The sequence below is a fragment of the Oryctolagus cuniculus genome, chromosome 4, assembly GCF_964237555.1.
Source record: "Oryctolagus cuniculus chromosome 4, mOryCun1.1, whole genome shotgun sequence".
In the NCBI taxonomy this organism is placed as follows: domain Eukaryota; kingdom Metazoa; phylum Chordata; class Mammalia; order Lagomorpha; family Leporidae; genus Oryctolagus; species Oryctolagus cuniculus.
Window position 1 is genome coordinate 69,019,545 of NC_091435.1, and position 26,005 is coordinate 69,045,549.

At 42.8% G+C, this 26,005-nt stretch overlaps 2 protein-coding genes across 6 annotated transcripts in view; one reads left to right on the top strand and one right to left on the bottom strand.

Moving 5' to 3' along the window:
• GTPBP8 (GTP binding protein 8) overlaps positions 1-8,851 on the top strand; it is a 22,700-nt gene extending 13,849 nt beyond the window's left edge. For 2 of the 5 annotated variants that reach the window (XM_051819052.2, XM_070072112.1), the window contains one exon: positions 8,619-8,851. In XM_051819052.2, the coding sequence (XP_051675012.1) occupies positions 8,619-8,685 (67 nt within the window). In that variant the 3' untranslated portion in view covers positions 8,686-8,851. Of the gene's footprint in view, positions 1-1,830; positions 1,938-2,167; positions 2,824-8,618 lie in introns of those variants that run through there. The other 3 variants (XM_070072110.1, XM_008266941.4, XM_070072113.1) reach the window with 3 other exon arrangements.
• NEPRO (nucleolus and neural progenitor protein) lies at positions 3,270-25,248 on the bottom strand. The gene is made up of 9 exons (XM_002716700.5): positions 19,784-25,248; positions 17,149-17,303; positions 13,690-13,769; positions 13,213-13,344; positions 12,714-12,791; positions 10,851-11,212; positions 9,780-9,841; positions 6,030-6,286; positions 3,270-3,917 (listed from the first exon to the last, which is right to left on the bottom strand). Exons 1-9 carry the CDS (start codon positions 20,187-20,189, stop codon positions 3,443-3,445), a joined length of 2,007 nt encoding a protein of 668 aa, XP_002716746.4. The 5' UTR covers positions 20,190-25,248; the 3' UTR covers positions 3,270-3,442.
• Between the last annotated feature and the right edge of the window lie 757 nt (positions 25,249-26,005).

Sequence of the window (26,005 nt, forward strand, 5' to 3'; positions counted from 1 at the left end):
GAATAGATACTAGCTGATTTTCCTACTGTAACAAATCCACGAACAAGATACAAAAGTTCATAAAATAGAAACCTGTCACTATGTAGGTAAGGATTTGCCATTTCATTTATTGGGCTTTATCTTTTAAATAAGCTTATCAAGTATCTTTTTTTAAGTATAAAAATAGACTTGAGTAAAGGGATTGCTTTGCATTAAGCATTTAGAAGTAAGCTGAAAGATAAATGCCCCCATAGAAGCCTATTATTAATCTTTCTCCAAGTCCTTACTTGAATATTAAAGAATTACTCCTGATCAGATTTGTCAGTCTACATTGGAACCACTAGTCATTTCAGGCAGGACACAGGATTGAAACTTAGAAGGTCAGGATGCAAGTTCCAGGTCTAATATACAGTACCGGTTGCACCTTCGGAAAATTACTTGATTTCTCTGGATTTTATTCATAACTGTGACCTCATAAGCTATTAATTAAAATGATATTATGAATCAATATATATGAGGACAGTGACATATTTGTGAAGCCAGACCAACCAAATACAGCAAAATCTAGTTATCTGTCAAAAAAAAAAAAACCATTTTGTCATAGAAGTAAAATTTTCTCTAGTGAAAAGCCAAAACACAAAACTAGCATTAAGTGAAAAAATTTGTTCACGAAGGGCAAGAGGAGGCTGGTGGGACAAGTTCAGAATTGGTTCGCTGAAGAGTCAAAATGGCAAGATAAAAGCCTTACTTTAAACTAAAGTTAATGCAAATTGCTTTTATGAAGCTGACTCTACTTATTCATTTAAGTGGCAAAGCTTTTCAAAGCAAGACGTAAAAGGTTATAGTTACAGTGCTGAGTGAAAAATCAAAGCAATAAAACAACTGTGTAGCCTTTTTGGAAAACCCAATTCTGAATATATTTTCCAATTTTTTACGGTTGACAGAATTTGTCTTTTATTCTAATCAGTGTCTTAAGTCAAAAAAAGTTTAATATACATACTCACAAACTAAATCATATGGTGACAAAAGATTTATCTTAGAAATTGTTCTGCTGGCTCCGCCTGTGGCACCGGCACCCCAGGTTCTAGTCCAGGTTGCTCCTCTTCCAGTCCAGCTCTCTGCTGTGGCCCAGGAAGGCAGTGGAGGATGGCCCAAATCCTTGGGCCCTGCACCCGCATGGGAGACGGGGAGGAAGCACCTGCCTCCTGGCTTCGGATCAGTGCAGCGCGCCAGCTATAGCGACCATTTTGGGGGGGGGTGGTGAACCAACGGAAGGAGGACCTTTCTCTCTCTAACTCTGCCTGTCAAAAAAATTAAAAAAAAAAAAAAAAAAAAAAAGGTTGTTCTTCTACCTGCTACGGTTACTTTACTGCCTGTCCAGCCTTGGTTCTCCTAAACACACAGCCTAAGACAAATGCTTGCGTGCAGTTTATCTGGGAAATGATCCCAGGAGAACACAAGTGGTGAAATAAAGCAGAGGCAGGAAAGCCCATCAAGGATGCTTGATCTTGAGAGACTTTCTGAAGAGCCTTAGAAACGTGCTTCGGCTGTCTTTGAGGAGAGGGGACAGCCCATTCTTCTACCATGTTATAACTGCCTGAGTGCCAGGCATTCCTGCAGCTTGTCAAAAGCCCAGGGGCAGGAAGCGAGAGGCCCCTGGAGCAGAAGGCAAGTTCCGGCCCTACTTAACGGATTGCCAAAGAAGTGACTGAATAAGAAAGCCAAGAGGATTTGAAGTGACATACAGGAAGTTTACACTGCTCTTAAAAATGACCTCAGTGCCCTGATACCACCACAATAAAATTGGTACTCTGTGATGAACCTGATATCATTCCTAATCTCATTTACTAGGAAAGTTATGTGGCATATTGTACATTTCATTGCTCAAAGTTTAAGACATTGGATTTAAATTATGTTTGGAAGAAAAACTCATAGAAAACGCCATTCCTTATAAATACGTAAGTTACCATTTTGTGAAACCTTTTACTATTTTCCCAGAGTTGTAAGGGGTAGAGATGAAAAAAGAGAAAATAAAGATGTTTGCTCCAAAGACACATTAATGGAGTAAAAAAATGCCAACCTGATCCATACTTTATATTAGTCAACTTCCTTAACTTACTTAAACATTCTGGTTTTTCCAACAAGAGTTTCAACTATTAAAGTTTATAATTCTTTACACACATTTCAGGTGCAGAAACCTGCACTTAGGAAAACTACCTCGCCTCAGTGGAACCATGTGAAAATAGAAGCAGAAGCAAGCCTAGACTGTAACTCTCCTAAGTTAGAACATCTAGGAGCTGGCGCTGTAGCACAGCCTGCAACACTAGCATCTCATATGAGTGCCACTCCCTGCTAATGTGCTTGGGAAAGCAGCAACAGATGGCCCAAGTGCCACAACATGTGGGAGACCTGGATGGAGTCCCAGGCTCTTGGCTTTGGCTAGGCCCAGCCTTGGCCATTGCAGCCACCTGGGGAGTAAACCAATGGATGAAGGATCTCTGTTTCTGTCTCTCCCACTCTAACTCTGCCTTTCAAATAAATAATTTAAAAAAAATTGAATTGTATTGAACTTCACATGATTATTTAAAATACATAAGCTTTACCTTCAGAGCAATTATATGAGCAATGTACAAATATGGCATCAACATCAATTATTAATTTGTGTCAGCCACATTCCTGGGTCTATTTTGTGTCTCCAACTGTATTTTTTCATTTATTTTCTCACCTACTTTATTATCCCATTGTATTTAATATCTAACCATAAGCCACCTTATATCCTTTTTGGAAAACGTTACTTGGAATCAGTCATTGGCATCCAAATAAACACAATTAACAACAAGAAAATAACCTTTTAGAGAACTTCAAAAGCATTTTCTTACCTGCTCCTATGATAAGGTGAACAAATGAGAAATAACCATGACCAGTCCCCAGTACAAAACTTTTGAGAGTCCCTTTGAAGATCCTTTCTAATATAAGCCAGACACAAGCACAACCATCAGAAGCTACAGATTTTGGTACTTAGAGGTGGATGTACCTATGATGAAGCTGGTAAGGCTTTTTAGGTAGGCTTTTAGGGGCTTCCTTGCGATGCCCCATTTTCTTTATGGCACAAGAGTTTTTGCAAACTTAATTACTTGGGTATTAATTCCCTGAGAAATCATAAAACTATTGAATTTTTCAGTGACCTAACAGCCCCAGCCAAGCAATTACATCAGCTTTCAAAGGCCATCTATGGCAGATTTTTCATTTTAATACCTGACACTTAGGCAAAGTCAAATAAATACTTGATAAAGTGACACACAGCTACCATGTTTATTGAACTAAAGTGAACTCCTGTGCATATTGCACAAATGCATCTTCTCCCTGAGTGCCTCCAAGCAGTACTAAAAAATTTCAAGTTATACTAAAATAGCAGGATATTAAATGAGCTTTTTAATTGTTTAAAAGTCTCATGTATGAACATCTAAACCCCCATTAAAGCAAAAATATCATCAATGTCATCTGTCTCCTTAGTGGTTCCTGGTGCATTAGGTGTGTTTATTTGCATCTTTCTCCATGAATCCGTTTCCTGTTCACTGCTTCCCGTGAGGTTTTCATGAGTCTGTTTCCCTGTGGCTTGTAAGGCCGGATTTAAAACTCTGCTGCTCAAGGGTCGCACACTGTCAGGATCAGGGGAGAGTGCAGCGCTGCGAGCTGCATGGTGTGCCAGTCCCCGCTTGGCGCTGGCATCTGCAGCAGTCTTCTGAGTCCCTTGACTGAACTGCTGAATTTCCTTTAAAAGATCTGACTGCACCTTCCTCTGTGGTTTCCTTTGTCTTGGTAAAAGTGTATTCTGTGATCTCCTTTGTCTCGGATAATGCTTTGAAGTTTTGATACCCGAGCCACGAAGAAGGCAGTTGCAGATAGATGTTTTTATGCATTCGAGTTTCTTGGGCAAACTTCAAGGGACAGAGAAGGGAAAAATGTGCTCTTGTTAAAATGCAGAAAAACATTCCCAAGCACTAATAATGTACATTCCTTCTACCAGCTTCCAACAGAAAAGTGTACAATCCCAGAATCAATGAAAAGGAAATAGAAGTTTCAACCCAAATCTGCATTTTCACAGCATAACTTCCCTCTAACTCAGGTTGCAGGTAGATGTGTCTGGCTGTCAAAGTAAACTTCTACAACTGCTTGGCAAAGCAGCTGAATAACAAAGGAAATACCACCACACATGAGTGCCAAAGAGTCTCCCTCACAGCTGCTCATCTGTTCACAATGTAACAGGAGTGGAGATGGAAAATGTCCCAAGTGAAAAACTCTGCCCCTCCATATTCACTCTATATCTGAATAAGCAGTTTCATGTCATGGTAGGAAACGAACAAAGAATCTGAATACAGGCGAAGAGGGGGTTTTATATAAAAGAGTGAGAAAACAGGTTTCTGGCACAGATGAACTGAAAGCCTGAACTACCCTAACTGTGCTTCTATTATGCCATCTTCCGGTCTGGAAACTGAGAACTCCAAACAGCTTCCGAGTCGAGCGCACCTAGCACAGAGTTCATGAGTGCCTTGCTGAACTGCGCAGCTTTTAAAAGATCAGCACAGGTCTATTCTCGCTACCCCAGAAGCCTCCCCACTTCCTTTTGAAACATAGAGAACTTTGAGAAAGCCCATGATAATGAAGTAATTCCTGATCTTTGGTTTCAAACCATTTTCTCATCTTACTGTAAGTGGTGACTTTTCAAGTGGGGAGGTAGATAAACCTCCAAGTTGAAAGAAAATGAATTTATAAAAAGAATCAGAAAACCTGAATTGAGATCTAGATCTCTAGTTCTAATCCTTCATTTCCACATATATGTAACAGGAAAAATACTGTCTACCTCAGAGAATTATGAAGGACATTAAATAAATGGTAAAATGTACTACAAATAAAACGTATTAATGAAGCAGCACTATATTTTAGGTAGTACAGAATAATGGTTTCGTCAATAAACACAAGTTTGTTACCCGTCTCATTAACTTTTGATCTAAAACCCAGTCTCGACCAAAACAACTCTGTCTTGGGCTGTTTCCAACAGAACGGATCCCTTTGGATATGTACAGGCCTTTTGGGGTACCTAATGTAAAAACCTCCCCAGCAATTCATCCCTTTGGAAGACAAGGGTTCTTCAAGAAGTCTGTGGAAAATGGAACTAAAAGATAAGTTTCTTTTAGTGGAAAAAACTGTGAAGTCCATACATACAGAGGGTATTCCAAAGTTCATGGAAAACCCATATTATGAAAAATCTACACACATACTTAAAAAATTTAGGGTACCAAAATAAACTTATCTTTTAATTCCATTTTTCTGCAAGCTTTTCATGGTATCCTCATATTCAACAATGTCTCTTGTGGTTTTTATTCAAAACTTGTTATATACCAAATACATTTTCCACAATTTTTAGAATAAAATATAACAAGTTTTAGACAGCTGAAGTGGTTTCTTCCACAGGACTCATTATGAAGCTCTGAATAGGTCCTTCTTTAACTACAGATAAGACATTATATGGCATGCACAGAATATTTCTTGAAGGATATATTTTAAAAAACTAGAGTAACTGCATGTATGAAGAGAAACTAAGGACCTTCATACCCCTTTGTGACTGAAATTGTCACCACCGGCATTGGTTTTTTTTTTTTTTTTTTCCCCAATAAAATATAAAGCCCTGAGTGGGACTTCCTGTATGCTTCAAGAATTCAGACATGCACAGGCCAGCTCTGGTGCACACTGCCTCTGCCTGGACCAGCAGTCTGGTAAGGGCCTGGTGGGAGACAAGCAGCTTCTGCCCTGCTCTCAGACTCCTCCACAGCGGTCTTCAGACGGCTGCCCGCCCACCAGAGCAGGAGCTCCCTAAGGACTCTGTCCGATGCAGCTGTACCCACAGGCTGAGCACACCAGTCACTGAATGCTTTCCTGATGAAAGCAGCAAGAAATGAATGCTGGACATCCCACTTTAAAGTGCAGTGACTTGCATGGAAGCACTTTCACCCTGCCCAGCAACAGGAGAGGAGTTTTTGCAGTAGACTCACCTGTAGCCTTGGGCTTCCACATGTTTGAGCCGGTTACTTTTAAGAAGTTTGCTACCCAGAAAGGTGGCCTGAGCCCTGAGCTTTTTGCTCTTGCACCATATAATTGCTATTTGAATCTCTTCAGAAAGTTGTACGAAAGTCTCGGCTTCTCGGAATCTCTGCACAAAACTTTTGACACAAGGAGTTGCTCTCACTCTCTGAGAAGAACGTTTGGTTGTCTTTAGTTTGGATTGAGAACACTGGAATGCAAAGCTGTTCTGAAATGTTAAAGGTAGGGAAAATATTGAATAAGTTATGTTACTGACTTACAGATATATGACAAGAGAAAAAACCAGTCACAGTCAAACCTTAAAGTCTTTCTTTAAAAGAAGGAATTTTAGGTTTTGTTCACTGAGTTTTCCTTTTATCTTAAAAAACTTAACTTTTTAACCACTGCTAATACAAGTAGATAGTTTTTTTTCCTTCTGTACTAACACAAGTCCATCTGCAGTTGAATCAGAAGTAATCCAAGATACATACCTATTTATCATACACACAAAAATAAAATTCCACATGATTGAATACTGGCAAAAGCCTAATGGAGGGGGAAAATTGCTGATGGGGCTTCTCAACTATATCACTGGACCACCACAACCTGTTTTCCACTTATTTCCATTCCACGAATACCCTCCTCAATGATGGGTCATTAATGTTACTGCAAACACCTGAGGACAGGGAGCATGTGAGGCCTCACCCAGCAACCAGCACACTACTCCCATTAATCAGTTAACAAACGTACATTAAAACAAACTGAACAACATTTCTAATTCCCCTCCAACTACCTTCTGGCAAGGGTCCTTTGTTTCTTTAACTCCTTTCTATAGGATGTAAAGTCTGAATTTTGCTAGCTTTTACAGTATCTTTATGAAAATATGCCACCTGCCAGGTCTGCTTCTATCCTTCATTCACTCTGCTCACCTACTTCTAAATTTCCCACACTTAAAGAGGAGTTTGAAAAAGTAGAAAACAGAAGAAGCAGCTATTGGTAGTTTATGTCTGGTGATGTAAGAAGTCTGCAGTGGGGGCCGGTGCTGTAGCACAGTAGGTTAAGCCCTGGCCTGCAGCGCCGGCATCTCACATGGACCCCAGTTTGAGTCCCAGCTGCTACACTTCTGATCCAGCTCCCTACTAATGCGCCTGGGAGAGCAGCAGAGGATGGCCCAAGTCTTTGGGCCCCTGCACCCATGTGGGAGACACAGAAGAAGCTTCTGGCTTCGGATCAGCTCAGCTGCAGCTGTTCAGGGAGTGAGCCAGCAGATGGAAGACTTATCTCTCTGTCTCTACCTCTCTCTGTAACTCTGTCTTTCAAATAAGTAAACTAAATCATTTAAAAAGAAGAAGAAGAAGAAGTTTGCAGTTAAGACACTGCTTGGGATGCCATGTGCCAAATTGCAGGGCCTGGCTTTGAGTCCCAGTTCCACTTCTGATTCCAGTTTCTGGCTAATGCACACCATGGGAGGAGGCGGCAGGTGATGGCTCAAGTACTTGGGTCCCTGACAGCCATCTGGGGGACCCAGGCTGAGTTCCAGGCTCCTGGCTTCAGCCTGGCCCAGTCTCAGTTTGGCAGGCATGTGGGGAATGAAACAGTAGATGGAAGATACCTGTCTGTCTCTGTCTCTCTTCCTCTCTGCCTTTTAAATGCAATGAAACTAAATAAATGAATTTTAAAAGGTATTTTAACAATGAGCTTATCAAAAAAAAAAAAGTCTCCTCTAAAAGCAAGCTGAGGGGGCGGACACTGTGACACAGCACATTAAGCCACTACCTGAGACGCCCACATCCCATATCAGAGTGCCAGTCTGTGTCCTAGATACCCCACTTCTGATGCAGAGCCCTACTCCTGTGCACCCTGGGAGGCACTGAACGAGGGCTCAAGCACTTGAGTCCCTGTCACCTGACTACATGGGAGATCCAAAAGGAGTTCCCGGCTCCTGACTTCAGCCTGGCCCGGCCACGGCTATTACAGCCATTTGGGAAGTGAACCAGGGGATAGAAGGTATCTCTCCCCAGAGCTCACCCTATAACTCTGCCTTTCAAATAAATAAATAAATCTTAAAAAAAAAAAAAAAAAAAAAAAAAAGCTGAGCATACTAGTGCTAATTACTAAAAGTATTCCAGTGATTCTTCTTGAGTAAGAGGGACACTGACCAATCTGCTTTAAATACAGCTCATTTACAAACAAGTGGATAGCTTGAAGGAGTTACAAAGAACCATAGTTCTGCTTGGGATGCAGAGTTGAAAAAACTATTCTTGGGACTGATGTCGGGATACAGAACAGAAACTATGAAACCAAACTGCCTGCACTGAATGCCCAGCTCTGCTCCTTTTTCATGGTGCAGCCCAGGCAAGTTTCTTGGCCTTTCTGTGCCTCCATTTCCCATCTGGAATATGAAAACAGTAGTAAGCGCACCTTTTTCATCATTCACGGGCCACACAAAATTATCAGTTTAGGGGCCAGTGTTGTAGTATAGTGGGTAAAGCTACTGCCTGCAGTGTTGGCATCCCATATGGGCACTGGTTTGAGTCCTGGCTGCTCCTCTTCCAATCCAGCTCTCTGCTAAGGCTTGGGAAAGCGATGGGAGATGGCCCAAGTCCTTGGGCCCCTGCACCCACATAGGAGACCTGAAAGAAGCTCCTGGCTCCTGGCTTTGGATTAGCCCAGCTCTGACTGTTGCAGCCAATCGGGGAGTGAACCAGAGGATGGAAAACCTCTCCCTCTCTCTCTGCCTCTGCCTTTCTGTAACTTTGCCTTTCAAATAAATAAATAAAATTTTCAGTTTAAACGTGCTATAGACTTACTGAATTTCAAGTCCCACAAGTGGTTGCCTTGGCAGGGCCAGAACAAATGATTTTGTAGGCCTTACACAGTTCATGAGCTGGACATTCCCCACCTCTGCTGGAATCTTATGGACTGCACAGAATACAAATACAGCTGGAGTCCTTGGAAAAGTAAAGACAGCAATCTGACTTACTAGAAATGCTGAATAAGTCTTAAATAGAAGAAATCACCCAGGAAAGAAAACAGAAGAAAGCTATTTTCCAAGACAGTGGGTAATAAATGCCAGAGTGACTGAGGGAAAGAAGGAGACACTGACATACTTATCTGTTAGGGCCAGAACAAACAGAATTTTCAGACTACTGACAAGGGGAGTCATGTCAGGGTTTAACCCTCAACAAAAAGAGAGGATCAGAAGCTTCAAGACAAATGATGAGGCAGGCAACAAACAATGATGACCAGAGCTAACAACATCAATCAAATGCTTACTATGCTTTAGATTGCCGAACACTGAACGTGCACTAAAACCAACACAACCTTATGAGTTACATACCAGTATTATGAAATGGAGATATGGGCAGGTCAGGAAACACACAAGGCCACACAGCTAAAGCCAAAGCCAGGACTCAAACCTACTGTCTGCCAGCAAAGTTCACACTCTTAAGCTGCAGTACAATTCATACTTAGGATGGATTTTACTCATTTTAAAATTTTATGTAAACTCCTAAAACATTTCTGAAGACATCCTATTAATTGAATTCACTGCAAGCATTAAAAAAAAATCCCCAGCCTCTACTCAGAAGCCCACACTGGAAGTAAAAAGGTACTAAGCTTAGAGCTAGGGATAAAAAAGACAAGACTCCTGTCCTTAGTAAATAGAATCCTTTACAAATTATCAAAAACTAATCAACTGTATTAAATTAAGCCAGACAGACCTGGGTAGCTTTGTGTTTCAGCTGTTTGCAGAAACTTCTCACATCAAAATCTGATGACTGCTCTGTGGAGATGGAAAAATCAGACACAAAACCTTAGTCATACACTTTCAGATTTATAACACATTGTTAAGTGCATGACATTTCTTGTCAAATTGCTGCAAAAGAAATAAAAGCTTAAAAAAGAAAAGCAAAGAACTATGACACAATAACAAAAACAAATAACTCTAAGTGCTCGTTTAGAAAATGCAAGCATCCCATACCCCTATTTTTATTTTTTTAAGATTTATTTATTTGAAAGGCAGAGTTACAGAGAGGCAGAGGCAGAGAGAGAGTCTTCCATCTGCTGGTTCACTCCCCAGATGGCCACAATGGTCAGAGCTGTGCTGATCTGAAGCCAGAAGCCAGGAACTTCTTCTGGGTCTCCCACATGGGTGCAGGTGCCCAAGGACTTGGGCCATCTTCTAACGCTTTCCCAGGCCATAGTAGAGAGCTGGATTGGAAGTAGAGCAGCCAGGACTCAAGTCGGCACCCACATGAAATGCTGGCACTGCAGGCAGCGGCTTTACCCACTACGCCACAGCACTGGCCCCTACCATACCTCTCTAAAGATAATCCACAATCAGAGCCAGTAGTGTGGTGTGGCAGCTTAAGGTACCACTTGTGAGACTGTCATCCCATACAGTGCCAGTGCAAGTCCTGGCTCCTCTAATTCTGATCCAGCTCCCAGCTAATTTGCCTGAGAAGACAGCAGATGATGGCCCAAGTACTTCGGTTCCTGCTATCCATGAGGAAGACCCACAGAGAGCTCTGGGCTCCTGGCTTTGGCCTGGGCCAGCCCTAGCTATTACGGCCACTGGGGGAGTGAACCAGCAGATGGAATACCTGACCCTCCCTCTTACTTTATCATTCTGCCTTTCAAATAAATAAATAAATAAATCTTTTTTAAAAGCAAGGGATGGAAGATAATCAATATGGATTGAAATTAAGAAGGGAGATGTTTAATTTCTACACAATGCATGTTTTTTTTTTTCTTTTTTAAAGTAGAATATGTGCTACCTGCAAGCAAATTACCTTTGGAGACTCTGTTATTCTTCACCGGCTGCCCAAGATCCACATTATGCTGTGTATCAATCTTCATTTGTTTTGCTTTTTTGGAAATTTTATGTAAGGTTTCTTCACTAGAGCTTGGTGACTGCGCTTTTGTTAAAAACAGTCTATTCAGCAATTTAGTTACTCCTTTAGCTGCAAAAGCTGTAGGTATTTTTTTCTGAAAAATGTCAAAATATGGCTGTCCTAGAAATTCAGCAATATCAGAAGGAAAGGTAAAATCTTTGAAGTAAGGCATTGGTTGAATCCTGGAGATCTGCTGAAGCAATCCAAACAATGGTTCATATAAGGAAACCAACCTTTTTAAAACACCTTTGTAGAGAACCCTAGAGAAAGAAACAGGAGCTATGAATCACCCAGCATTAAAATACACAAGATTATTATGATTAACTGCATGATAAAAAGACAAAAATAAATGACTATCAAGCTCTTGCACCACAGATTTTTAAAAACCTACAATACGTACTTGCAAATAGCCAGCACAAACAGAAACGTCAAAATAGAAATGTTACTCAACAAATACAGTATTACATGAAGAGGCGTGTCAAAGGATGCACAGCAATATTCTAGGGTGGTGTTGTCTATACGGTGAGATTTTAGGCAAATTTCTTTTTCTTCATATTTTTCATTTTTAATATTCTAAATTAATCACATTATCATCAATAATTACAGTTATTTTCATTGCAGAAAATAGCAAAGTTTAGTATTTTTAAATGATCAGTGATTCAAACAGTTTTACTTCTAATTAAAAGTAAGCAAAATTTTAAAAAGCAAGAGGATAGCAAACATACTTAAAATATCAAAGCAAAGTTTTCAATCTTGGAAGGCAAAAGAATTTTCTACCCTTGTACTTTCTTCGTTTTCTTTTCATTTTCTCACATTCAAATTAGAGATCCTAATTGTCTGAAATAGCCACAACAGATCTCCTTATAAACAGAGACAGATTCCAAGTGTCACTATCCATCAGACCAGTTTCATGATATATACCAATACATGCAGTACAGTGTCTGTACAGTCTGCAGGTATTACCAGAGTTCTTTATAACAACCAAATATGCTTCAAAAAGTAAAGGTGCAGGGCCGGCACTGTAATGGGTAAAGCCACCACCTGCAGTGCTAGCATCCCATATGGGTGCCGGTTCGAGTCCTGGATGTTGCACTTCCAATACAGCTCCCTGCTACTGTGCCTGGGAAAGCAGCAGCAGATGGCCCAAGTACTTGGGTCCCTGCACCTACATGGGAGACCTGGAAGAAGCTCCTAGCTCTTGGCTTCAGATTAGCCCATCTCTGGCCATTGCAGCCATTTGGGGAGTAAACCAGCAGATTAAAGATCTTTCTCTCTCCCTCTCTATCTAACTCTGCCTTTTAAATAAATAAATAAATAAATCTAAAAAAAAAAAAAAAAAAAAAAAAGCAAAGGTGCTTCCAGCAGAAGAAATTAGTCTGGAGCACATGGGAATGTCAAAATTGTATTTGTCACTGCCATTGCAAATTAGAAACCAAAGGTCAGAAACAAACAAGGCTACACCAGCCCATCATTTTCAATAGCCTTTTACAATATGATTATCCCAACAATTTCTTTACTCCTAGTCCTAGAAATACATCGTTTAGTTGTTCTATGGGTTGATCTCGTGGCTTCAAATATGAAGCTTACATCTTTGATATTACTCTTATCACTCAGCTTCCCAATCTACCTCTGCCAAATAGAAAAGGAACTCACACACCCACTCTATCCCATGGGAAAACAAATATGAAACTACTAGTAAGAAACCTAGGCCGAGGTAGAGAGAGAAAAAAGCAATGAAGGAGTTCAGAGGTAGATACGTACCATAATCTGCTCACCAGCCCAACCATCACAAGGTTTAATATAATGAACTCTTCCAAACCTAAATGCTTCACAGTCAAGCTAGAGAATGTGTTAAGGTGGGAAAACAAAACCAAAGTAATTTGGATTTCACAGTTTTTTTTTTTTTTTTGAAACTATGAAAGAAGAAATATATTCCAAGTAATAAGAATCTTTTGGAAAGCATTAAAGCCTTAAAAAATGTTCTATTTAGCTCATGGAAACTTAAAAATATAGTAATATATACTCTGCTACAGTTGTGATTATTAAATTTAGTTTCTGAGGTTTAGTTTCAAAGATTAAAAAGTTCTAGCTGCCCATGTTCTTAGGATAAACATACTCGATAGAGACAGGCATTCTTGGCAATGGCCACATCAGGCAATTCCTGGGGAAAGGAGACCAAGAAGCAAAATTCTAAGAATTTCCACAGGCTAAACCTCCCGCAGAGCCCAAAAAGAAGTGATTTCATTAGATTCGAGGATACAGAAATGTCTTGCAGCAGCGGTCCAACAAGCGGAGCAATAACTTGCAGGCTCCCAAAACCTTCAGCAGCACCAGCTCCACCACCGGTTGGCTGGGGAGCACGCATGTTTTGGTAGTGACAGGCTGATTTTCACTTGACAAAAATAGAAAAATACATTACTTTCACTTTTAAACACAGCACATTTCTCAAGGGATGACTTACTTGAAGTTCAATTTCAAGTTGCCACATTCAGTAACAACCCACTGATGTTTCACTATAACCTACCATGACCCAGATTTCAATTTCATTCCAGTCTCTCCCACAGACCAGCACAGGGAGATTTACTACCACAAACCCTAGGTGCCCTATATAAATATAAAATATGTACAGCTGAGGTATAATTGATTATACTCCAACAACATGTAGAGAAAAGTCCAAAAGCAGGTCACGAAAGTGTCAAATTTCCAGCCCACATCACAATGCACCTGGACCACTTACTTAGAGGAAAACGACTCAGACAAATCTTGAATAGAACCCTCCAAATTCATGTTTTTCAAACGTTTTAAACATTGTTCAACCTGAAAGACAAAGAGTAGCTCAAATTTATATATTTATCATGCAGATAGGGTCCCTTATATGACCAAGAAAACAAAAAGATCCAGATTTTCAAAGTATAGGGATACCTTAAATACTGCAGAGTAACTTTTTTGTGTATGTAAAGAAATTTCAAGCCAAAGCAATTGCTTCTGGTTATAAACCTGGAATTTATCCAGCCAAACAAATTTATCAAATCAGGCCATTAGTAAGTGTAAGATTATTTTCAAGATTATAATTTTGCTGAGGCAGTGCCATTTTTAAGAGTAAAACTATTAAAACAAGGTAGTAAATTATTAAATTCAGCAGTCTGTAAGTACCACAGAGATGAGAACAGTGGGTTAGTCGCTGGACAAATGTATACTGAACATCTATTACCTGTAAGGCAGACTGAGGAATAAAAAGGTATTTAAGACAATTCCCTATCTCTAGTTGGTAAAAATTAAGGAGTAAAAATAAAAGGATGTAGAAAACATTTAATACTAAAATAAAAATAGGTATATCTTATTTAAAATATAAAACTGTATTCCTCCTTCTGGGCTTCATAGCACTTATCACCATCTGACACATGATTAATTGTGTTTCTCTCCCAACAACATGCCTCACAAGGACCATATATTTTGTCCATTCTGTTCACCACCATTACCCAGTCCTTTGAACAGTGTCAAGAAGGCACTCAATAACATTTTAAATTTTTTGTTTTTTAAAAAATGTTAAAGGGGCCAGTGCCGTGGTGCACTAGGTTAATCCTCTGCCTGTGGCACCGGCATCCCATATGGACACCAGTTCTAGTCCCCCCAGTTGCTCCTCTTCCAGTCCAGCTCTCTGCTGTGGCCTGGGGAGGGCAGTGGAGGATGGCCCAAGTGTTTGGGCTCCTGCACCTGCATGGGAGACTGGGAAGAAGCACCTGGCTCCTGGCTTCGGATCGGTGCAGCTCCGACCATTGCGGCCATTTGGGAAGTGAACCAATGGAAGGAAGACCTTTCTCTCTGTATCTCTCTCTCACTGTCTGTAACTCTACCTGTCAAATAAAATAAATAAAATCTTAAAAAAAAGTCAGGACCAGCGCTATGGCACAGCGGGTTAACGCCCTGGCCTGAAGCGCCAGCATCCCATATGGGCTCCGGTTCTAGTCCTGGCTGCTCCACTTCCAATCCAGCTCTCTGCCATGGCCTGGGAGAACAGTAGAAGATGGCTCAAGTCCTTGGGCCCCTGCACCCACGTGGGAGACCCAGGGGAGGCTCCTGGTTCCTGGCTTCAGATCGGCACAGCTCTGGCCATTGCAGCCAATTGAGGAGTGAACCATTGCTGGAGGACCTCTCTCTCTCTCTCTGCCTCTCCTCTCTGTGTAACTCTGACTTTCAAGTAAATAAAAATAAATCTTAAAAAAAAATATCAACAGCCATACATTTGTACAAAATTTGAACAACTCTGTAGTCCTTAGACCACGAAGGGCATACACGCAACTGCATCAGACTGAAAAATGTAAAGATCTTGAGGGCCACAACAGTATCTTGCTGGAGCTACATCTACTATACAAAAAAGTGAATCCAAGTTCTGAACTCTAACTTAATAGCATAGTCCTTCAGAACAACAGAGACAACAATCCTGAAATTCCCTTATCTTTAAATTTTTAAGTCTGGACACCACCTTAGAGAGCTAGTGACAAACCAAGACAGTAAAGTACTTGGAAAACAGTAAGATAAGAAGTGAGACATTAAGAAGCAACTATTTTCTGTGCTCCATTTAGGGGAATGTTAGAGAAAGGATAATTCCAATACTGAACTTTTGATGGCAGAATAAAAAGTAAGTCTTACAGTACATAAAGCTGTCTGCAAACTGTAAAATGTGAAGCAGATACATGTAGAAATAGCGGTGGTAACATCAACTGCAGAAGCCACAGCTGCATAGGACATGCTCCGTTCCCTACCTAAGGAATCTCAGGGAACATAAAACATACCACAGAAATAACCATGCTACAGCACAGGCTCATTAAATGTTTTATGAAAAGTATAAACAAGAGGGCCAAAAACTGAGGACTTCAACTTCACTAATATTCAGAAAAATGCAACTTAAAATGGGATTACCATTCGACACACCTTGGAAATGTTACACCTTGGAAACAGCATTACTGTCAGGAAATGTAAAACGGGAGTTAGAGGAAGGCCCTCAAGAGGAGACATGGAGAGGCCGCGTAACTTGAATGTACAGGACTAGGTAGCCAGGAGTCTAAAGGGGAAGCCAACATGGTGAACCTTTAGACTCATCACAAATTCAGGCTGGCTGGAATGGAAGATATCTGAAGGTGAGAGGGAAATCCAAGTACAGAAGCCTGAAGAGGCCAGATCAAAGAAGATCTTGTAAGACAAGCTAAGGAGTTTGGTCTTTATGCAGAACACAGTAGAGAACCATTAAAAATCAAAGTTGTGTTTTAGGATAATCAACTGGGCTTTGCTGTAGAGAATATGCCGAGTGTAGGAAAGACTGGAGGAGGAAACCTCAGTTAGGATACTGAGACAACTATAAGCTGACAAGGTCTAAGAAAAGAATGGCAGCCAGAATGAAAGAAGGAACAGACGCAGAGAAAAGTCTGACCTCTCAATTAACCAGATGGGAGAGCTACATGAGAGGAAGAAACACAGACCACAGAGCATCAGATTTCTAACACTGGATGATTATTCACAACCTGAAGTCCATCAGCCAGAAAGCATGAGTCTGTAAGGCTGAAGACCGGGCTATATACGCACCAGCACCAAGGACAGTGCAGTTTAAGGTGGCTCTGTCATACAATAGGTAGCACTGGACTTCTGACCTGCAGCATTAATAAGGAAACAAATGAATGAGTATATAAGGAACCCAGATTAAGACACTCTACTCTGTGGTACTGTCCCTTGGCTAGAGAACCCAGTTTTACCATAAGCTCCAAAAATTACGTGAAACCACTTTACACCACAACTCACTGAAACTCCACCCATTCACTCCAACACACTACTGATTAGTTTATGCATAGTGCAACAATAGACTGTGACCTTGTTCAAAATTTTTATGATTTTTTTCAGGAAACTTTCATAATGTCTAACACTCTATATTGATCAAATCACTGTATCTTTGAACTGGGCAAAGGCACTGTTATTATAAATCACATATAATGAAGAACATGTTTACTTACCCACTAGAAACAAGACCTGCAAAGAATGAATCTAAACATCATTCTTTTCTAACAAAATTATTTTCGTAATGCTTTTAGGAAAAAAGACAGCCTGTATGTAACTGTAAGTCATCACACATAATTTACTGAGACTTCCGGAAATAACATCTGCATCAAGAAGCAGGCTGGATCTGAAACACAGGCTTGCTCCTCACCTGTTTGAGAGCTAGATGGGGTTTGTGACGGCCCATTCTGTTGTGATGGCTATAAAGGATTGCACATAACACATCTGCTTCAGCATCTAAGATTTGACTCCTTAGAGACAGTGTGACAAGACGGCATTCTCTGATGACAGCTCCGATGCAATGGTCTAAGACAAAGACATTTAACAACATTCAGTATGTATTTCTACATTACACGTATTATATAAAAATAACCAAAAGAAGCATCTCTCCGTATTTGCTTTAAAGGAATCAAGAACAAATTAATGTAATCAGCCTCAACTGTAAGAACACAATTCATGGTTCTAAGTACATGAGAAGTTGGACAATGGTGATAGATGGTATAAAGTTCAGAAATCACTAAGACATCAGTTAAACAAGAATGTTGATTATCACATTTTATCAGGACATTGCAGTCAGTCATTTGGTGTATTTACATATGTATCTTGAAGGTGGGACCCACAAGTATGCTTCTCTGAATCCGAGTCTTATTTTGCAATGCACATAAGCAAGACATAATAAATTCAGAGCCTGCAAAGTCAAAGGAACTGTAGTGTAGCAGGTTAAAGCCCCAGCCTGCACTGCCAGCATCCCACATGGGCAACAGTTAGAGTTCTGGCTGCTGCACTGCTGATCCAGTTCCCTACTAATGCACCTGGGAGAGCAGCAGAGGATGGCCCAACTCCTTGAGCCCCAACACCCACCTGGGAGACCTGGAAGAAGCTCCTGGCTCCTGGCTTTGGATTGGCTCAGCTCCAGCCATTGTGGCTATCTGGGGAGTAAACCAGTGGATGGAAGACCTCTCTCTCTGACTCTACCTCTTTCTGTAACACTTTCAAATAAATAAAAATAAATCTAAAAAAAAAGTCAAAAGAAACTGAATTTGTATGCCACTTGAAGAATTCACAATTGTGGACCAGCACTGTAGCAAGCACTGTAGCACAGTGGGGCAAGCTGCCACCTATGACTGGCTCTGGCAGTCCATGTGGGTGCAGGCTGGAGTCCCAGCTGCTTTCTTTCCAATCCAGCTCTCTGCAAATGTGCCTGGGATAGCAGAGAAAGATGGCCCAAGCACTTGGGTCCCTGCCATCCATATGGGAGACTGGGATGGAGTTTCAGGCTCCTGGCTTTAGCCTGGCCCAACCACAGCCATCACAGCCATTTGGGGAGTAAACCAGCAGATGGGAGATCTCTCTCTCCAAAACTCTGCCTTTCAAATAAATAAAATAAATATTTAAAAAAATACACAGTTGGCCCTTTGTATCCATTGGTTCTGCATCTGTGGATTCAACTAACCATGGATTGAAAATATTTGGGAAAAAAATGCCATCTGTACTAAATAGGTATATACTTTTTCTAGTCATTATTCCCTAAACAATACAGTATAACAACTATTTGCATAGCGTTTACATCCCATTAAGTATTGTAAGTAATCTAAAATTGACAAAACCACGGAGGAGAGGCAGGCATCTGGTTTAGTGGTTGGATCACCCTTGGGAAGCTCCAATCCCATATCAGATGGCCTGGTTTGAGTCCCAGTTCCCTGCTTGTCTTTCAGCTTCCTGCTAATGTGCACCAGGGAGGCAGGAGATGATGGCTCAAGTGCTGGCCCTGCCACTCATGTGGGAGACCTGGATGGAGTTCCCAGCTTTTTTTTTTTTTTTTTTAAAGATTTTACTTATTTATTTGACAGAGTTACACAGAGAGAAGATGAGTCGGGGGTGGGGGGGGGGTCTTTCATCCGTTGGTTCACTCCTCAATTGGCAGCAATGGCCGGATTTGCGCCGATCCGAAGCCAGGAGCCAGGAGCTTCTTCCTGGTCTCCCACACAAGTGCAGAGGCCTAAGAACTTGGGCCACCTTTCACTGCTTTCCCAGGCCATAGCAGCGAGCTGGATCGGAAGAGGAGCAGCCAGGTCTCGAACTAGCGCCCATATGGGATGCCACCGCCACAGGGGGAGGATTAACCTACTGCACCATGGCGCTAGCCGATTCCCAGCTTCTTGCATCAGCCTGGCCCACCCCTGCCTGTTGTGGGTATGTAGGAAGTGAACCACTAGATGGAAGTTCTCTCTCTTACTGTCCCAACTACATGAAGAACTGGCTGCCTTGGGATGGGTTGGTGAATTGCCCATGCCTAATGGGAATCCTTACAGAATTTTTGGATAAAGGAAAAGGCAATTTAATTTGTAAGCTGCGTCGAGTGGACAGATAAAGGGACGCGATGATATGACAGGTTCTAAGTGTTTAAATTATGCTGTCTGAAGTGCATGGGCGATGCCCCATCTGCTGGGAGGTCGGGACACGGCGGATCCAGGCTTCTGGCGGCCTGAGAACATTGCGTTCCCACGCAGCACTTCTGGCGTTTCCCGTGTGAGCCTCTCTCCTCGGCGCAGGAGTTGGCCCTTGGCCTTTCATTGCTCGCGCGAAAGGGCTACGAAGCCACAGCCCCTAAAAGCGCCCTCAGCACACTCTCCCCAACTCCAGACCCGGCTCAGTCCCGGGCGCCCCGCGCCGCTTCCCAGAGTGCCACGGGCTCCGGAAGTCCCACCCCTGCCCCACGTGCGCCCGCCCCGGCTCCGCGGCCTCCTCCGGAAACGCCTGCCTTGCTGGCCCGGCGCCGCACTCACCCAGGTCCGCGCGGGGGTGCTGCACTGTCACCGTGCTGCGGCTCCCCGCTTTGGGGATCCTCACGCGGTTCCACGGCTCCTGGCCCGGCAGCATCGTAGCCATCTTGCGAGGTGGGGGAAAGGCCTGGGAAGGGCGAGGCTGGACCAGACCAAGTGGAGCCACTGCAGGAGGGGTGGATGAGACCAAGTCCGGGAGGAAGCGGGGGTAAGGGGCGGGGCCGGGGCGGGGCCAGGGGCTGGGAGCGAGGTCGCTTCCGGGAGTGGACGCGCTGGTCAGAAGCAGGGCGAGGAAGCCCGGGCCAAGTGCCGGAGGTAGGATGGACCCAAACAGCTTCCCGGCCCGCTTACTAAGCCCTGGCTGTGCATCGAAATCCCGGGGAAGACTTGAGAGACGGGGAGAAAACATCCCCGTACGACTCAGTCAAAATGGGCGCGCAGGGCACAACCAGGTTTGCAGCTGTGTGCTTTACATACATGGAAATTGAAGCCGAGATACACTCTCAATTTGGCCTCACGCAGTAGGGAAGAAAGAGATGAAATAAAGGTGCGTATACGTGTTGTGGCAGTTGCAATGAAGATGCGATGTACTCTGGATCAAGGGAGGCTTTGTCTTAACCTCGGGCAGCGCAAAACCGGGATCACACCAAAGAATCCCGGAGGTCGTCGGACTGTCCATCACCTCTGTCCTCTGTCAGTGTTCAAGGGGAGATGATATTCCAAGCGCTGCTGACCGTTCCTTTATTGTCTTTATTATTTATTTTGTTGGGAAGGCAGAGACTGTGTGTGCAATATCTTTCTAATAGTTCAAATATACTCCGCCACACTAATGCACCCTAAAGCACTTAACAGTGCCCAGTGTATTGAAATTAAAGATGCAAGTGGTAAGTTTGGGAGACAGCCTGCCAAAGTTCTAATTCTAGCTGCCCTGGATACTAGCCCTATGACCTCATGGGTCAAGTGAAGAAGATAATAATAATAACATTTACCTGATCCGATTGTAAGTTTCTTTAGACTACGTGGCATACAACATTTACTCTTAACCATGATTAATAATGTGGGTACTACTACTATTTAATGGAACCTTTCTGTGCTCTGTGCACCTCCGCACATAGTGCTTCCCCTACCTGGACCATGGGAATCCAGTCTCCCTGCCTCAGCTCCGGGGTCATTGCCTTCTGTGATTCTTCCTGAACACCCGTCCTTACTCCCTAACTTGATATAGAGACCCCTTGAGTGTATCAGCACAGTGCCCTAGGGGCTGTGTATTAATTCCCTGTTGCTGCATTACCATTGACATTACCACAAATGTAATGGCTCAAAACAACACAAAGCTATATTGGGCTTCTGGAAGTCGGAAGTCTGAAATCAGTGTCGTTGTACTAAAGTTAGCAGGGCTGGTTCCTTCTCAAGGATCCAAGGACGAGTTAGCTTCCTTGCCTCTTCCACCTTCTAGAGCCTGCCTTCATTCCTAGCTCGTGTCCCAATCCTGTGCCTTCAGTGTCAGTAGCACAGCATCGTCCAGTGTCCCCTCGCCTTCCTCTGCCTCACCCTCTCCTTGCCTCCCTCTAATCTTGATGTGAATGGAAGGGGAGAGGGAGTGGGAAAGGGGAGGGTTGCGGGTGGGAGGGACGTTATGGGGGGGAAGCCATTGTAATCCATAAGCTGTACTTTGGAAATTTATATTCATTAAATAAAAGTTAAAAAAATTTTAAAAATAAGATAAAATAAATTACACACTGAAAAAAAATACCCTGATGTGTACATTTGGCCCATGGAGTTACCAGAAGAATCTCTGTCTCAGAATCTAACTGCATCACATCTACAAAGGCCCTTCTGCATGTAAGGAAACAGTCACAGATTCCAGGGATTAGGATGTGGACATCTTTGGGGGAACCCTTATTCAACCTACCACAGCCCCACAGAACTTAACCCACCGTTAGATTGAACTGACTATATTGTACTTGTAAGTTTATCCAATGACGTGAAATACTGAAGGCAGTACTATCAGTATGCTCTACTGGCTGTTACATCTCACTGCTAAGCTCAGACCTCAAAAATGAGAGATTAGGTGATGCTCAAAATAGTTTTTCAACGATAAATAGGAATTTCCAAGCAGTTAAAAGAAAAAGGATATTCCTGATGGAGAGGCATTAAAGAGTATGGAGTGAAGAATCGCTGTGGGTAGGTGTTGTTGAAGCAAGATGTATGCAGCCAGACGAAGCTGGGAGCGCTGATGTCAGATCATGGCAGAATTTAAATTTTTACCCTGAAAGCTAGTGGTTCCCAAAACTGACTGGTTGTTGAAATTAGCTGTAGCTGCATAGCTTTTGAAAATAGATTGCAGGCCTGGCTTTGGAAATTCTTACTCATTACTTCTGTGTAGGGCTTTCATCTGTGTTTTGTAAAAGATCCTTGTGATAGTCTGGGTTGAAGTGCGCTCACTGTGCCTGATAAAGTAGTCACTCATTGAGTCTAAGGTAGTACAATTTTGGTGGCTTTGCATCAAAGGAGGAGCACTGGAGAAGAGGCGTGAGGAGAAAGAGCTGGAAGCAAGGAGACCAGATAGGAATTTATGATGAAAGCTGAGGCCAGAAGTAAAAGCCTGAGCCTTTAAGCATTGTTTCTGGAGAAAGAAAGTAGACTTTACTTAGACGTCTGCTATTTAGATATTTGAATGTCCAGAATGACTTCAGGATTTTTGCCTTGAGTTTGAGATGGGACATTCAGAGCAGCAGATTTAGATAGGCGGCAGGGATAATGAGATACACTGAATTTGAGATTTCCCATGGGCTACTCACAAGAAAACATCCAAATCACCAGGTGAATAAATGGGACCATAGCTCAAAGGTGATAGCAAAAGGAGGAATTAGAAACAGTGACTGCCGGATAATGTTTCTAGATGTTTACATGAGAAGGGAAGATGAGAGTTTATGTGGTGACAGATGCAGGATCAAGAAGGGTATTGTTTGGTTTTGCTATGGTTTGAAGGATGGTGACACAATCAGGATCCCAACAAACACCAATTGGACATATAAAGGGATTTATTGGGGGAAAATGGCGTATGCAATTGTAGGGGTTGAATAGGAAAGCCCAAAACCCATAGGGAAGACTGAAGGCTCAAGCAGGAGCTGAAATTGCAGTCCACATGTGGAACAATTTTTGATTATACATCCGGGTGGTTTTTTAAGCAGTTTAGAAACTGTACACTGTGATCTCATGAAAAAATCCACATCCACACAGCAAGGGAAAGGTCTGGATGAATTGAAAAATATTAACAGTGGCCATCTTTCCTCTTCTATGAACTTGGTTATATTTTTCTACAGAAAGAAGGATGAGGTTCCAGCATCGTGGCATAGTGGGTAAAGCCACCACTTGTGACACTGGCATCCCATATCGGCGCCGGTTCAAGTTCCAGCTCCACTTCCAATCCAGCTCCCTGTTAACATGCCTGGGAAAAGCAGCAGAAGAGGGCCCAAGTACTTGGGCTCCTGTACCCATGTGGGAGATCCAGATAAACCTCTTGGCTTCTGACTTCAGCCAGGCCTAGCCCTGGCCATTGCAGCCATCTGGAGAGTGAACCACCTTTGGAAGACCTCTCTGTAACTCTGAAATTAAATTAAAAAAAATCTTTTTTAAAAAAATGAGAGAGAAAGAAGAAAAATATTGTTACTGTTAGAAAAAGAAATTATTTTAATGCCAAAATACTGTGTACCAAAATCTTGAGAGGCATGTGTATATGTGTGTGTGCATGTTCACACATGCACATGTGTGCACATGAACCTATATATTCAGAGACATAAATTTTTGACCCATTTACCTATGGCCTTTCACCCCAGTCGGGGGCGGGGGGTGCTTCTGTTATTTGTTCTGTGATGCTGGAACTAGAACTCAGTAAGCTACATTGTCTTTGCCGGCTGGTAGTTTTACCAAAATTGGCCACCAGAGGGCGGTGGAAGGCAATTAGAAGAGAGAAGGTACTTTCGTGCTCTCTGATCCCTGGCAGTGTTGACCCGAAGAGTTCTTCAGTCCAAGTGATGACAGTTGATTCTGACTGTTTCTGACACACTCCCAGAACTATCCTCAGAGGTATGGTAGCTCCAGATGGTGCTGTCTCAGAGATCTGAGTCCCCATGGCCAGGTCCCTCTCTGCGGGTTTAAATTCTGGTAACTCCAAATTCTTGGCCAGCCCTGGTGGCTGCGATTGCTTCCAGGGGTTATTTTTGTGTTAGCCCAGTGTTTCATTTTTCCCCAATTCTTATATTCCTTTACCTTTCTCTGCTGAAATAGATGTAGTGTTCTGGCTTACTGATGGGCTCTGACATTATGCCACCAGAAGTGGTCCCAGAAAACAGCCCTTCAAAAATGATATACAGTAGTTTGGTGATTTCCTTAGCTTTGACCGCAGTAACGATCTCTTTATCAAGGGAAAGTGGGGTATGAGAAACCCATGGTTTGTGTTTAATTGCCCAAGGTGGATTGTGACGAGGCGCCCTCTGAAGTCCTTGGGGACCCTAGGAGGATTGCAGAGGCAGCGCTGCCTCTCAGAGCACTGGGTAGTCTACGGGAAATGACAAGCTCGGGTCTTCAGTTCTTAGCTCAAGTCACAGAGAATCAGGGAGCTTCTAGTAATCCTAAAAGAACTGTTTTTATCTTCAGGACTGACCTTGACCCAAATTTAATTATGTGGGTTGCTGAATTACAACCCGAATTATAAATTCGTAGACTCACAGTCTTATGTGAAAGAGTATTGACTAGTGAGAAGGACTCTGGGCCTTGTAATAGGAACCAGCCAATTGGGCTCTGGGAAAACTGGGACTGTGCAAGCAGCAGGCCTGCCCTCCTGTGTCTCAGGAGACTTGGGTGAAGGTCTTGCAACAACCTCACAAACCACCCCAACCACACTCATCACTTCTAAAGTTACAATCCCCAGCCTCTGGTTTGCCAGCTTTGGTTAACTTGCTGTGCTTTTCTCTTGATAATCTCTTGTTAAAGGGGTGTCAGCCATGAACCTTGCAATGGATAAGGAAATGATACTACTTTTTCTCCTCTACAATGTCCATGTGTCAGTTATCCATTGCTGGTGAGCAAGCAATAGCCTGGTAACCTAACAGTCATTTTAATACTCAGTGTCCTGGGGCCGGCGCTGTGGCACAGCAGGTTAACTCCTTGGCCTGAAGTGCCAGCATCCCATATGGATGCTAGTTATAGTCCCAGCTGCTCCACTTCCGATCCAGCTCTCTGCTATGGCCTAGGAAAGCAGTGGAAGATGGCCCAAGTCCTTGGGCCCCTGCACCCACGTGGGAGACCTGGAAGAGCTCCTGGCTCCTGACTTGGGATCAGCGCAGCTCCAGCTATTACAGCCATTTGGGGAGTGAACCATCGGATGGAGGTTCTCTCTCTCTCTCTCTCTCTGCCTCTCCTCTCTCTGTGTAACTCTGACTTTCAAAAAAATAAATAAATCTTTAAAAAAATACTTACTGTCCTGTGGCTCAGGAATTTAGGGCTCTGCAGGGATGACTTATCCATTGCTCCTTCACGTGATGGTATTGGCTGGGGTAGCTTGTCTGGATCTAGAGGATCCAAGATGGCTTCACTTGGGCAACTGGTATCCCTTCTGGAGTGGCTCACATGGCTGAGAGTGCAGTGGAATGGCTAGGTCTCCCTCTTCTTGGGGCATTAAATGGGCTCACACTCATGTCTGAGGCCCTAGTGCACCTCCATGTGGCTTCTGTCTCCAAGTGGTTTCACATCTTGTAGGACATACCTTTCCAATGAACCCTCTCTCCAATAGGACTCCCTGTATAGTAACTGAGATCCACGCTGAGCAAAAGCAAATGCCTCCTAAGAGCTCAGAAGTCCTCAAATGCCACTTCCACCACACCCTACTGGTCAACATTTCTGATTCATCAAGTTCAGCTCTTGTTGGGGAAAACAGTAAAGACACATTGCAAAGAAGCATAGGGATAGGGAAACATGGTTTGTTTACTCATTGGGAGCCATTTATAATGACCTACTACAGTTTATGAAGCATTTCCTCTTAAAATGCTGCTTTGTAAATAACACCCATAGTATAAAAAAGAATAAGATACCAAACACTCTAGAAATACCAAAGAGCAGCCGGCACCATGGCTCTCTTGGCTAATCCTCTGCCTGTAACACTGGCACCCCGGGTTCTGGTCCTGGTTGGGGCGCTGGGTACTAGTCCCGGTTGCCCCTCTTCCA

Coding starts and splice junctions, on each gene's coding strand:
- NEPRO (XM_002716700.5), bottom strand. CDS start 20,189: ATGTTTTCTCCCCGTCTCTCAAGTCTTCCCCGGGATTTCGATGCACAG. Junction 9,842..10,850: donor GAATAACAGAGTCTCCAAAG/GTAATTTGCTTG, acceptor CCATCTCCACAG/AGCAGTCATCAGATTTTGAT. Junction 3,918..6,029: donor GTGGAAGCCCAAGGCTACAG/GTGAGTCTACTG, acceptor TGTCCCTTGAAG/TTTGCCCAAGAAACTCGAAT.